The sequence below is a fragment of the Manis pentadactyla genome, chromosome 7 (assembly GCF_030020395.1).
Source record: "Manis pentadactyla isolate mManPen7 chromosome 7, mManPen7.hap1, whole genome shotgun sequence".
Classification (NCBI taxonomy): domain Eukaryota; kingdom Metazoa; phylum Chordata; class Mammalia; order Pholidota; family Manidae; genus Manis; species Manis pentadactyla.
In genome coordinates, this window is record NC_080025.1 from 142,914,294 (window position 1) to 142,928,009 (window position 13,716).

Consider the following 13,716-nt stretch of genomic DNA (forward strand, 5'->3'; position numbering starts at 1 on the left):
TCATAATGATAAAAGTCGAAACCACGTAAATCACATCCAGAGGTTATAGAGCACTGACTCATTTTTTTCAGAAAACTGATGAAGAGGAGCAATTAAGCATTTTAATCTCATATATTTGATGAACAGAAAGTGCATCCTCTGGATGTCTGTGTTACAAGATCTTCCTTATACCATCTCTCCCATCCTGTTTTTTTCTATGTATATTGTGTGTATAAAATCTAGAAGAAAAAAAAGGATGGACTATGTTTAATATATTTCAACCTTGTGGCTTAAAGTCGGATGTTGGAAAGGCAACCTGCAGCCTGCACGAAAACATGTATTTTTCTGGTCTCTGCATGACCTGACAGTCTTATTTCTGCTTTGGGTGGTCTTTAACTGATTTAAAAGGCATTGGAGAAAACAGTGAGTTCTGCTCATTTATTAGGAATAAACCATAACCTGCCTACAAGGCTTTTTTGAGAAATAATATAAAGAACTTGAGTTTATTCTCTGGACTGTGTCAGGCTTGCCAGCTTGTCCTTTTAGGCCAAAAATGGCTGTATAGGCCTCAGCTGGAATAGCAAATACAGTTGTTTCTATACTGACCAAATGAGGCATGTTATGTGCAAAGCCTTTCGAGGCTGTTCTTTTTTCTTTCCAAAAGAATCCCCAAGGCCGGAGGGGCTTGCATATACTGTTCTCCCCTGCTCAGGATTCAGGAAACAATGACCTGGATCATTTATTAGGCAAAGGTGGTATCTCTTAGAAACAGCTGAGAATTGGGAACCAGAAAAGTATTTCTGAAGAGTCAGACGTGTGTTTAAACTGACATAACTTTGTAATTCTGGAAATGTATTTGTTTTCTAATTAACAGTTAAGACAAACTTCTGGTCAGTCTTGTTTCTTTTGCTTCTTCCTGCTGTATATTAAATCAAATCTTTGATAATATGGTGTCCCAACATAATTACTTCCTTACTGGCAATTTAACCTCTGTGGGTCTTCTCTACTTAAGTAGAAAAAATACCCCCTTCTCCACTTTTTCATTAAAAAGCTATGAGAGATCAAAGTGAAAACATTTTGAACATAAGAGTGCTAATGAAGCGAAGGGTACTGTTGATGCTGGATTATTTCAGGGTGTCGGCTCCAAACTAAAATCATGACTTGTTTTGGAAATGGCTCACTGAAAACAGTGATTCAAGCTGAATATATCATGTAAAGATACATCAGTTTGATTTCATTTTGAACCAGTTCTCTAGGTGTTGTGTATAGTTTTTAAAAGGTTGGTTCTGTTTTGTTGTTAGAGATAAATATTTGGACAAAACATAGTGTTCAGCCATGAAATAAACCACCATGATTATTTTCACCTTCTGAGTCAACCCTTGACAGCCATTCTCTTTTCCCCACAAATAGAGCCTGGCATTTCAACATCGGATATTCTGTCTTGGATCAAACAAGAGGAAGAGCCCCAGGTTGGGGCTCCACAGGAGTCCAAGGAGAGTGACATGCACAAGGGTGCCTACGCCGGTGAGTGAGGAATTGGGTAGGTGCTCGTGGCCAGACCCGGATTGTGGCAGGACTGGGGGAAACATCAGACAGGGTGGGTTGTGGAGGCAAGGACGCGGGAGGTGGACAGGGAAAAGTTAGGGGGGTTAAAAAAAAGACTTGCTCAGGTAAGTTAGAAATGAAACTCAAACTAAGATAAATTTTAAGTGAACGTAGTCGTAAGTGTAAAGATAAATTAGAATTGTCAGAGAAAGAAAAATAACTGTGTACTGATGGACCCGACATACAAGGATGGGGAAAGACAGAAGAACATTTGCAGATCATGTGGAAGAGGTACAACAAACACGGGGGCAGGGTGAGGGAGAGAGGAGGGACGGGCCGTGGGGACCAGACTGTCAATGGGGAGGTGCAGACGGGAGTGACAATGCAGAGCTTCCCTTTAGGAACAACAGTAGTGTCAGAAGAAACAGACAGCTTCCTTCTGAGATATTTAGCACCATCTATATTTTGTTATCTGAATTATAGAAGAGGATTTCAAGGTTGGAAGGGACCCAATTGTATATAACTTAATGCAACCTGTTTTTTAAAATCTTCTATGCCCTATGTTCTTTTAGTCTCTAGGAAATAAAAATAAAAGACAGTTTTGTTCTTCACGATATTTATATTGGGGACACACATGTCAATACTAGGTATGCCTGTTAGGTGTCAAGGGTGAGTGGAACCAATGAGTTAGATTACATAAAGGAAATGAGACTTAACATCAGTGTTAGTACAGCTATTGAGGTAAGGCCTGGAGAAGGGATGCACTACAAAAGGGAGGACAGAATGAGCAAAGAGGAAGAAGCACAAACGTGTACTTTATTTTCAGGGAAAGTGAAGAGACAGCTAGCAGTCATGAAGGATTTATCTGGCAAATAAAGAGGAATAGGAGTAGATAACTGTGATTTTAGGCCTTGTCGCAATGGGCAACGGAATATTTCAAAGCTCGTGAGCAGAGGAGAAACTTAATGAAAATCATGCAGGGGAGACCGATGCTAAGTTCCTCCTTTTCCAAACCAACAGCACTGAGGCGGCTCAGCAGTAAAGCCTCTGGCGATTTGCCGCAGGGACTGCAGGTGCCTTCCTTACTACCTCAGCCCTGCACCCGCACCTCGGCTGGGCCAGTTAAGCGCGCAGGGCCGCCTGTCAGAGCTGGGTAGGCACAAGGAGAATTGCCATGGCAGGCGTTGACAGGCATGACTCTGAATCCTTTCTTGCAGATGAAGAGCTTGTCATCAAGGCTGAAGGCCTTGCCAGAGCCTCCCTGTGCCCTGAGGTTCCAGTCACCTTCTCTTCTCCACCAGCAGCAGGAGCAAAGGAAACTTTTTCAGATGTGGCCTTCAAAAGCCAGTCTGCATCCATGACACCTTTTGGACGTCCAGCCACTGACCTGGCAGAAGCCTCTGAGGGGCAAGTGACTTTTACTCAGTTGGGCAGCTACCCGCTGGCACCTCCAGCTGGGGAGCAGGTATTCTCATGCCACCACTGTGGCAAGAGCCTCAGCCAAGACACGCTGCTGACCCACCAGTGCAGCCATGCTGGGGAGCACCCCTTATCCTGTGCCCAGTGCCCTAAGCACTTTGCTCAGCAGGCCGACCTGAGCAGCAGCTCCCAGGCCCATGCCAGTGAGACACCCCCCACCTGCCCACACTGTGCCAGAACTTTCACTCACCCGTCGAGACTCACCTACCACCTTCGGGTACATAACAGCACTGAGCGCCCTTTCCCTTGTCCTGACTGCCCCAAGCGCTTCGCCGACCAGGCCCGACTCACCAGCCACCGGCGAGCTCACGCGAGCGAGAGGCCCTTCCGCTGCCCGCAGTGTGGCCGCAGCTTCAGCCTGAAAATCAGCCTCCTGCTCCACCAGCGGGGGCATGCGCAGGAGCGGCCCTTCTCCTGCCCCCAGTGTGGCATCGACTTCAACGGCCATTCGGCCCTGATTCGCCACCAGATGATCCACACGGGCGAGCGTCCTTACCCGTGCACCGACTGCAGCAAGAGCTTCATGCGCAAGGAGCACCTGCTGAACCACCGGCGGCTGCACACGGGCGAGCGGCCCTTCAGCTGTGCGCACTGCGGCAAGAGCTTCATCCGCAAGCACCACCTCATGAAGCACCAGCGCATCCACACGGGCGAGCGGCCCTATCCCTGCACCTACTGCGGCCGCAGCTTTCGCTACAAACAGACGCTCAAGGACCACCTGCGCTCGGGCCACGGCGGAGGCTGTGGGGGAGACGGCGACCCACCTAGACAGCCGCCTGACCCCCCAGGGCCCCTCCTAACTGGGCTGGAAGCCTCGGGCCTCGGTGTCAGTGCTGAAGGTCTAGAAACCAATCAGTGGTATGGGGAAGGGAGTGGGGGGGGAGGCTCGTAAATCTCCCACCTCGTGCTCACGGGAGGGCACGAGAAGAGCCCGTGAGCCCCTGCGCGCCCACACTGATCACCATTTGGCACGTCGGTGAGTTTGGGGTCCTGCACACCTGACTAGGGACGTGCTTGAGTTTTGGGACTTCACAACATTTTGAGAACACCACATTTTGAAACCCAGAAAGACCTGGAAAGGAGCCCAGCACCCCCTTCTTTTCAACAATATGACCTAATCAGAAGTTACAGGAGTGTTGCAGAGATTGGGAAGCGAGATTTGGCCTCTGGTAATCCATCACAGGGTAATAGATTGATAATGATTGTGGCTGTAGATGGAGACGGGTGCCTGGGAAGAGCCTGCAAAACGCCAAGCGCATTGTGAGGCCCCAGAATTTGTCTGCCTGAACCTCTCATTAATTCCTCGATGGTCTGGTGTTCACGAGAAGAGTGCTCAGGCCTCCATCCATGTCCGTGTTCCTCCCAGCACCAGCTAAAGCCCGCTCCTGTGCTCATGTACCTGCCTCCCCCGAGAAGAGACTGCCTTCCGAGGGTTGCTAGATTAATTCTGCTAATACATTCTGTTTCATATTGTGTGAGCAAGGAATCTGACTTCCAAAGCTCCTAAGGAGAACAGTTCTTAACTTTCACTAGGTTGATTTGAAGCATTCAGGCCCTTACTGGTATTCAAACTGCTAGAAACCTTTGTGGACATCCTGGTTAAAAAATTGGGAGCAGTGTTCTCAGCCCCAGCTTTAAAAGCTAAAGATCCCAGAGAAATGGCAGAACAGCCTAAAATGCGTGCCTGAACCATGTTTCTTAGAGTCATTTATGTCAAATTCTTCCTTTTCATTTCCATGCCAATAAGCTGGCTTTCCCATCCCAGTGTCTGATATTCTTGACAATCGTCAGAAAAGATCACAGCACTTTCCAGAAACATTACCAGGTTTCAGAGAGTGGCGGCGGGCTCTCGGCTTTTACTTCCTCGGTGATGAGATGGTAGTGCTATAATGCAGCTTCTTGAGCCATCAGAGGGTGTGTGTTCACACTATCTGGCTCTCCCCCATTGGCAGTGGACAACCTAAGGGACTTCATGTGGATTCCTTGAGAGCTGAGTACCATGTACAGACAAGAAGAGCTTTTCCTGGCTTGTTTTGCTTTTAGGGCCCTGGCTGTCATCTGTTCCTTCGTTGGGGTCATTCAGTCACCTGGGAGCATCTGAGCCTGGTCCTACTCCTAAGTGGCTTTGCAATTGGACATAAATTCCTTTCCTTTTACAGATCTCAAATTTTATCTGCAAAATGAGGTTGGTGAAAGAAAAAAGCGAGTCTCTAGAAATTTTTTTTTTTCAGTCTTGTGACACGTTCCTTCTCCTGCCAAAATCCTATCACTCTTCTCTGGCTTCTATCCAGGCAAAGCCAAATGAGACCCCAAAATCAAAGCAGAGACATCTTGCTAAACCTTGACTGAAGTCAATTTGATTTGTTGTTTTGCTCTTGCTTGGAGCTTGAGGTGGAAGACAGAAAGAGAATGCAGAAGCCCTGAGTCTTGGGCAAAAAAGCTGTTTATTCCTGCACTCTCTTGTTTCCCCTGCATCTTCCTAAGATGCTTGAGGTCTGCGAGTGTTTAGATAGGACACTTTCTTGATGCAGTGGTAAGAAAAGGACCTATATTTTCCCTTATCACCTAGCCCAACCTTTACCCGGCCTAGCTATGCATAACCATACTAGTAAAACGTGTTACCCAAGCTAGCTTTGCTCCCAGGAAGGCCCTGACTCAACATGCAGCTCTTGAGGATAACCACATTTATAAACATCTGCTCTGTGACATTCATAATACCAAGGACCATCGGAGACCTAAGAAGTGTGTGTAGACCTAAGCTGCCATAACTTAACAGTCTGAAGGTGATGAAAAACCCAAGGGTACATATAGAACAGACCAAGACAGAAGATGGATAGAACCCTGGGATCCAGAGCTTCCTAGCTAGGATCTGGACCCCTACCATGGGAAAATCTTGGGGACTGGGAATCCCACAGCTAGGGTTCCAGCATTCCTAGTGACCTGCTGGGAACCTGGGTGTGAGATCCAGCTCTGATTTGTGCCTTCATCTCCTAAAGAAAAGGGGAAAGAATCAAAGCACTACCTTCAGATGGTGAGCTCCCTTTTCTGAACAGATGTAAGCATTTGCCAGGGCCTGCTGGAGAAGGGACTCCTACAGTAGGTGTGACATTGGACTAGACCACATTGAAATGTCCTTTTTACTCTAAGATTTACTGAGGACACAGAACTTATTAATGAAGGAGACCTGGGGATTAAAGGCTGTGGATGGATCCCACAATCCTTTGCAAGGAAGTGGCCAGCAAGGACAGTTCAGATACAACGAGGCAAGAGCCTTGCAAACTGAATGAGGGGGGATGAGCAGAGCCCTGCCAGAGAGATGGGAGGTGTTATCCAGGTCCGCAGCCTTGTACAGACAGGGAAGTTCAGTTGCTGTCCATTCTGCTCTCTTCCTCCACCAGTCCTCTACCAGGTGGAACTCCAGGCCAGCTCCGAGTTAGGGTTTGTTTGCTTAAGATTCAAGAGTGGATAAGAAAAATGAGTCCTTGGGAAAGATAAGTCCAACCAAAAGGTTTGTGTGTGGAGAAACTTGGTCTACCAAGAGCTCCTGCGAGAACCATGTGTTCACCTCTGTAGTTGAGAAGTACCTGGGCATCGGTCGTCGTGACCAGACAGGATAGGAAAGGGGAAAACCCAGAAACGTGCTCTTTGTCAGTTGGTCCTCTGGGCTGAGAGGTGTGTTCTATCATAAATGGGCACCAGCCCCTTGGAGTGGATCCAGGAGTTGACTGTAACCAGATTCATTCTTTGCTTACTAGATTTTTCATTGTCACCATTAGAGGAAGAGGAACCTTTGGTTCAACCACAGATGTGAAAGTAAGTGGAAGTTGATTGCTGGTCTAGAAAGTGAAAGGAAGTGACTGGTCCTTCTTGCTGGGTATTTGACATTGGAAACATTGTAACTGAGCTCTGGCTAGAGCAGCACTTTACATAACTTTCTCATCACTAATAATAAAGTCTGCAAAATTCCTGGTGGGGCAGTCTGTCAGGCTTCTTTTGGAGCATTTTTTAGAGGTCTGGATATCCACGTCTATCTCAACCAGGACCTGACCCTGTGGCTTACTGGGGAATAATAAATGTTCACTGTCTTGGTCTGAAAAATCCTTGTTGATAAAAAGACCAGAATTCCATTATTTGTTCCAATAATGAATTTTGGAAAACCCAAATTTCTGCTCACATTTCCTCTTAAGAGTCAGAACACCCCATCCTTCCACCCCCCAACCCCATATGTAGCTTAGACAACCCTGAGGGTTGCTCAACATTAGTGAGTAAAAGCCAGTCTTTCCCCCAAAGACTCTTACAGATGAGCTCTGTTATCAGAGTGTGTTTTCTGTGTGCTTGGATGCCTTTGACCCTGTTCCCTTCGCTATAAAGGAAGCAGTCACTTCTCACAGGTGTTATGCACGGAGGACATCTTTTGACTTGGGGAAGGGTCAGCTTTTACAAGCAAAACACCCACAAGTCAGGCCAACCTGGTGGGTGGGGATGGGAGTGCACAGGGCCTTAACATAGGGTCACAGGTTAGTACAGCGTAATGGCTTAGAGCATGGACTCTGGGTCAGACATAGATTCAAGTCCTGGCATCATTAGGAATAACAACCAATACATTATCTAACCGTCATGAGCCTAGTTTCTTTATCTGTAAAATAGGGAGACTGTACCTATTAAGTCTCAGAGGTGTTAGGGCTTAGGGGGAAAGTTGTGTAAAGTGCTTAGCACAGAGCCCCCAGGTGTCAATATGGCAGCCATCAGGGAAGCTACAGGACCAACCAGGGGGACGGTCATAAAGCCAGGCTGAACTTGAAGCGGCAAGTGGCAAGAACTGAGGCTGCTGTGCAGAAGTGCACGGTCTCTTGGGGTCCCAACCTTTGCCTACCACTGCTGCTTCCAGTCGGCCTGTTCTTCCGCTCTGTCTTTTCTGTACTGGCTCCCACATATTTCTGTGTCCATGACACCCCATGGGGTTTCTGATTCTCTTGGTGTTTTCTAGGTTCAGATTCTAAGGTGTAGGGTCTTGCCCAGCTCCTCTTTCTACACCTGGCCAAGTTTCCAGCCCACCCTTGGGTTACAGGCTCATCTTGGTTCAGCCAGCTAGTCAGGAGGAAAGAGCCTATGGTCCCAGCAATGTGTGAGCCTGGTAGATTCACTTGCGAGCAGGCAAGTGGCATGGTTTAACATTTCTAGTAGTACCAGGATAAGAGGAAATCTCTGTTTCACCTGTATCAGGGTTCCTTGAAAGATTTCTACTTCAGTAGCACTGTGATAGCCCAGAGCTTATTGTCCCTTGCACAAAAATTATCTTGCAAAAGGAGTCGATAGTCACTTTCTAGGACATTGTTCCTCCCCTCCTGGCCCTGCTCCAGTTCCTTTTTAAATGTATAACTCTGGCCATATTCATACACACACAATGACTTTTGTCAACTTGGGCAAATTGCTTCTTCAAAACAAAAAAGTGTTTCACTCCTAAGTCAACCACCCCCTAAAGAAAGCAGATAGATGCAGGCCAATCAGAGAAGCTGCACAGGCAGTGTGCCACAGCTCTCAGAAACAGCCAGCTGGTATTTAAGACATTTGATAAAGCCTCACTGGGCTATGTGGCTTTGTGTTCATTTATTAGCAAAGCTGGTATTTACTGTAAAATCTTAAAGCCAGTCTTAAAAATTAAGCTTCCAAGAGCAGAGGCCTTGTCTTATTTTGTTTCCCTCATGGTGCCACATGCTGCCAGGGATATGGACACTCCGTGAATAGTTGTACAGAGGGAAGACCACCTGAGTAGGGGGTTAAAAACAATTCTGGTCTGAGCTTGACATTCACTACCTACTTGTAAGGGAGCAAGCCACTTAATTTGTGTACATTTCATTTTCCTAAATCTAATGTGCAGTTTGGACACCACAGTTAATGTAAGGTCCCTTTCAACTCTAAAATCGTGAAATTTAAGATTTTACATCCAGGTTCCTGTTTTCCTTGCCTGATTTCCCCCCAGATGCTGCCCTATTGAGTAATTTGACACAGCAAAATAAAACGTTGGGAAGGTATGCATTATTGCAGAATAGAGACTCTCATTCTAACCATATTATAATTACTCCAAAGCCACACAAACTTGACAAAATTCTAGCAAAACTATAAAATTTGGTTTTAAATACCCAGTATGCATTTTGCATTTTTTAATCATAGGAAAATAAAAAGAAAACACAACAAAATAACTGGTTGTTCTAGGGTCCTGGGATCATTCAATGGTTATTTTTCCCTGTACATTTTGTATATAGTATTTTTAATGCTTTCATAAGAATTAAGATTATTGTAATGAGAAAGATACCGTATCAGGAGGCCAGAGTTTTAATCTTACTTTGGTTTTCTCATTTGTAGTGTGAGGGTTATAATCCACTTTACCAAGTTTACACTTGTGAAGCTCACATGCAGAAAGGTCTTAAAAAGTGTCTTGAAACATATGCAGGTGTAAGAAGACAGTGTTGATATGCTACATACAGGAGAATTACTTGTTGACCAGTTAAAAACTTTCCTGGATTTTGTTGGTGCTTCTCTTCATTCAGGACTGGGCAGTGGTCATTCCTTCACCTCCAGGGTGCTTGCCTGTGCTGGGGAGAGGGTAGCCCGAGACTGCAGTTTGGAGAGCAGTAGGAGAACAGAAGTGTGTGTGGGCAGAGACCGAAGACAAGGTTTGATGCAGAAAACATGAGGTTACCCCATATGTGTTCACTTCCACCAGCAACTTATGCAAGATAACCAGTTTTATGTATATGAGGAGTTACAAGAATTAGGAAAGCAGGCACATTACTGGAGTGTGTGGGTTAAACAGAATTCAAAATTAAGGAAGTACATAATGCTATGTATATCAAATCAGTTCTTGGCTTTGAGTTGATGGTTTTTAAAAATTGTATAAGAAAAACAACATCTACAAGCTAAGCTCAGAGTAAACAGCAGGATAAAAACAGTGAGCAAGAATAATTATATCAATATATGTCTCTTATTTACCAATACATAATAATTCAGGATGTTCGTTTCCCCGGGGTGGTCTTGTGGGGCTAAGGTAAGGATGTGAGAAATAGCAGGGGGACTCTGTTACCCTGGTTGGTTCTTGGCTAATCATTAGAATAACCTGGGGAACTTAAAAAATATTCCAGGGCCCACCCTGGCATGATTTCATTTACCTGGGTTGCAGTCTAGGTGTTTTGTTTTTTAACGTTACTCCCAAGTGATTCTAATGTGCCTACAAGTTCAGAAAATTATATTTAGAAGGAGAAAGTGAATTACTGGACTGGAAATGACCCGTCAGCCTGCATTCCTGGAGCAGGGAGCTGTTAATTAGAGATTAATAAAGGGTATCTGAATCCACAATGGGAAGGCATAATTGGATTCTTGAGGAAGGGCTCGGAAGGAAGTGAGACCATGGAAATGGTTGCTGAAAAGTCGGCTGAGCTCCGTGGTTAGGGCAGGAGCTCCAGGGGTAGCGGCGGAAGCAGCGTTCATCCCAGCGGGGCCACTGCGCACTCTGCCCCGAGGCCTGGCATTCAGAACCCTGGCAGGCACCGGATGAGCACGGGGGGATGGTACCAGCACCTGCACTGCGGACCTCTAGCCTCTAGCGTGGTGAGATCAGCACCTCCCCGTAGGAGCAGTTTGCTGAAGAACAAAAGGGACCTTGGTGACGTCATTGCCAGCTCAGATTTGACAATAATACATGGTTTAAACTTACTTGCTGCATTTAGAAAACCCAGCATTACTCTGCATGAACACTAGACTTTATTTTGAATGAATTTTGACTATTTTCAGTAATCAGATCTACAGTTACAAGGTGAAGGGTTGCCCACTGAGAAGATTCAGGGGAACATAACTGCAATTATTACCAACATAAAACATGTCTTCTGCATAAAGGGTTTCTGAGCCCTAGGTGCCTATTGCACTTCAACTATCGAGTCGCTTGCTCACTTGGTCACCCAAGCAATTGCATATTCATTGAGACTGAAGAAAGTACCATAGAGTCATTAGGAACTGAAGAGAAGCCAATGAACTTCACTTATCTACTGTGCCAAGACTTGTAAGGAAGGTGATGAAATGCCTGTTTGGAGTAGGCTGAGAATAAACTTGAGGTAAAAGTAGTTTTTTCTCCAAACTTTCTGAAAAGCAGAAATTTTCAGAAATTAGGGCAAGGGAAAATGTGTGTATGTTGGGAGAGGCATTTAAGTTTGAATAAAAATGTTGACAAAAGGAGGATCCGAAAATGACAAGCATGTTGAAAACTCAGCAAGATCAAATTGATGTTAAAACTATAATATTTGTGATCACATCAACACTTTCTGCCTCTTCTAAGAAGTCTTGGAGCTTTATTGCCTTACCCCCAGCAGCCCTGTGCTCCATAAAGCCCTGTGTCTGAATTTTAGTCACACTGAGGATGCCAGTGACTTTGAAATCTAAGGAGTTACCCTTCCTTAGAGATTGGCATAACTAGAGACAGTGTCATAACGTGAAGATAGGGACTTGTAGCCGTGGACATGCCGGTGAGTGGGGGGAGCCTGAGGATCTGAGGCTGCCCTTATCCCTATCTCATTGGTTACATAGCAGTCCCTAAGCCTGCATGTTACATTAGGCATGGCAGACACCAAGATAGAAGTGCAGATCTGGTTACCCTCTTCACTTAGCTAAGAGTAAATCCAGAGGCTTTCTTCAAATAAAATCTGTAGTTATTGAAAAGACATGGGTACACAGGGCACACCAGGAATTCTGAGGAAAAGGTAGACACATGTATTAGGGTTCTCCAGAGAAACAACCAAAAGGATATATAGAGATAGAGGAGATTTATTAAAGGAAATAGCTCATGCAATTATGGAAGCCAAGAAGTCCCATGATCTGCCATCTGCAAGCTGGAGAGCCAGGAAAGCCAGTGAAGTTCAAAGGCCCGCAAACCAGGAGCACCGATGAGGAAGGTCAGGAGGAGATGGGTCCCAGCTCAGGAAAAGAGCAGTTTGCCCTTCCTCTGCCTTTTTGTCCTATTCATGCCCTCAACGGGTTGGATGATGCCCACCCTCATTAGTAAGGGAAATCTTTAATCAGTCTACTGATACAAATGCACTTTTTTTTCTGGAAATAACTTCACAGACACACCGAGAAATGTTTTACCTCTGATCAGGACATCCTGTGGCCCAGTCAAGTTGATGCATAAAATCAATCATCACAACATGAAAATGTCCTGGCATTTATGGCATCCCTCCCCTTTGGCTTCTCCTACATCCTTTAGTTCATCTCTCATTTCAAATGCCCTGCAAGAGCAGTAGCTATGGAATTCCTAGGTGAGGAGACAAAAAACAGTCAGTTCCCACCAGAGAAATTGAGGAGCCAGCCCTTGGTCCTTCCAAGAAATGTTTATTAACAATGATACTTGACTTTTATAATCCCGTTTATCCCAGTTGCTCATTCTGCTCTCGGTAAGTTAGCTAAGTGAGTAGGTTTGCTCATTCCATGACAGTGAACTGAATCTTGGCCCTGGGCAGCCACCTTCTGACTGCAAGGGGAGAAAGCGTGGATATGACTATGTGAAAATCCACCATCTGTGGAGGAGAATTGGGAATTCTGTGGTGTCTTACTGTGTAAATAGGGAAGTGGTTATTATAACTAGCTTAATGCTTAGGAAAGGAAGTAGTTTTAACTGCTTTACCCTGAAAAAATAGCTTAAACTCTTGGGCTAACCTAGCTTTTCTTTTCCACCTGTATGAAAGAGGCAAGATGGTTGACGATACATGGGTCAGAATGCGTGCTCTGAAATGTGTCTTGCTGGTGGAAATGAATTTACATGAAGCTGTTAAGACTCAGCTTGCCTGGTTTCCCTAATAATAATGGGCATGATATTTACAATCAGGAGCAAATTGTGGCCAGAAAATAGAGGCAAGGAGGTCATAGACTTCTGGGAACATAACCTTCGCTAGCCTGTAAGCTCCTTGAGGATAGTACTGGGTCCATGAGATACTCATTCTGTATCCTGAAAGAGTGCCTAACACAGAGGACTTGATAATTGTTCTGAAAATCATGCTCTAAGCCCATGTCTCTCTTGGGCCAATAATGTCCTTTATTTTATTAAGTGCAGTGGAACAAAAGTGTCCTAGGCTTTGGTGGTTCTGCTACAGGTCTGCCTTTACACGGGGCTATAATAAATCTTGAGATCTCTGTCTTAACAAGATAAGGAGTAGATAAGAAGACAAGCAGACACTAGTTTGAGGATTATTGCCTTTTAGGGGTAAGTACCTTTGTTGAATGCTACTATGTGCTAAGCACTGTTCTCATCTCATTTGATTTTGCAACTGCAGAGTAGGTATTTTCTCCATCTATATATGCAGAGACCAAGTGAAGCTCAGAGAAGTTCAATAAATTGCTCACAGTCACAGTGTGTGTGTGGTGATTTTGGAATTTAAACTCAGGTATATGCAACTGCAAAGTCCACCCTCTGCCTAAGCAGTACCTGTCACATAGTAGGTGCTCAGTAAATATTTGTGGAATGAATTTCCCCTTCCTCCCATATTCTCCATCAGCCTTCCCTGGCATCTCCCTGGTTCCTGCTCTGACTTGGCCTGATGTTTCAATGTGCCGTTGACCTATATAAAGGTTTTGGAGGAGGCTGCTGATGATAAAGCAGCGCGCCTTACCTGCGAGGAAGGACGGGCCCTCCTCCGGCTCATTAGCCCTTATCACTTCTCTCTTATCATCCAC

The 13,716-nt window shown here is 45.3% G+C and overlaps 1 protein-coding gene across 2 annotated transcripts in view; it reads left to right on the forward strand.

The window, feature by feature from the left end:
* The window catches only part of ZNF398 (zinc finger protein 398), a 29,678-nt gene extending 16,287 nt beyond the window's left edge, over nt 1–13,391 (forward strand). For both annotated transcript variants that reach the window (XM_036899602.2, XM_036899603.2), the window contains exons 5-6: nt 1,390–1,503; nt 2,742–13,391. In XM_036899602.2, coding sequence (XP_036755497.2) covers nt 1,390–1,503; nt 2,742–3,895 — 1,268 coding nt within the window. In that variant the 3' untranslated portion in view covers nt 3,896–13,391. The remainder of the gene's footprint in view (nt 1–1,389; nt 1,504–2,741) is intronic.
* Nucleotides 13,392–13,716: the final 325 nt, after the last annotated feature.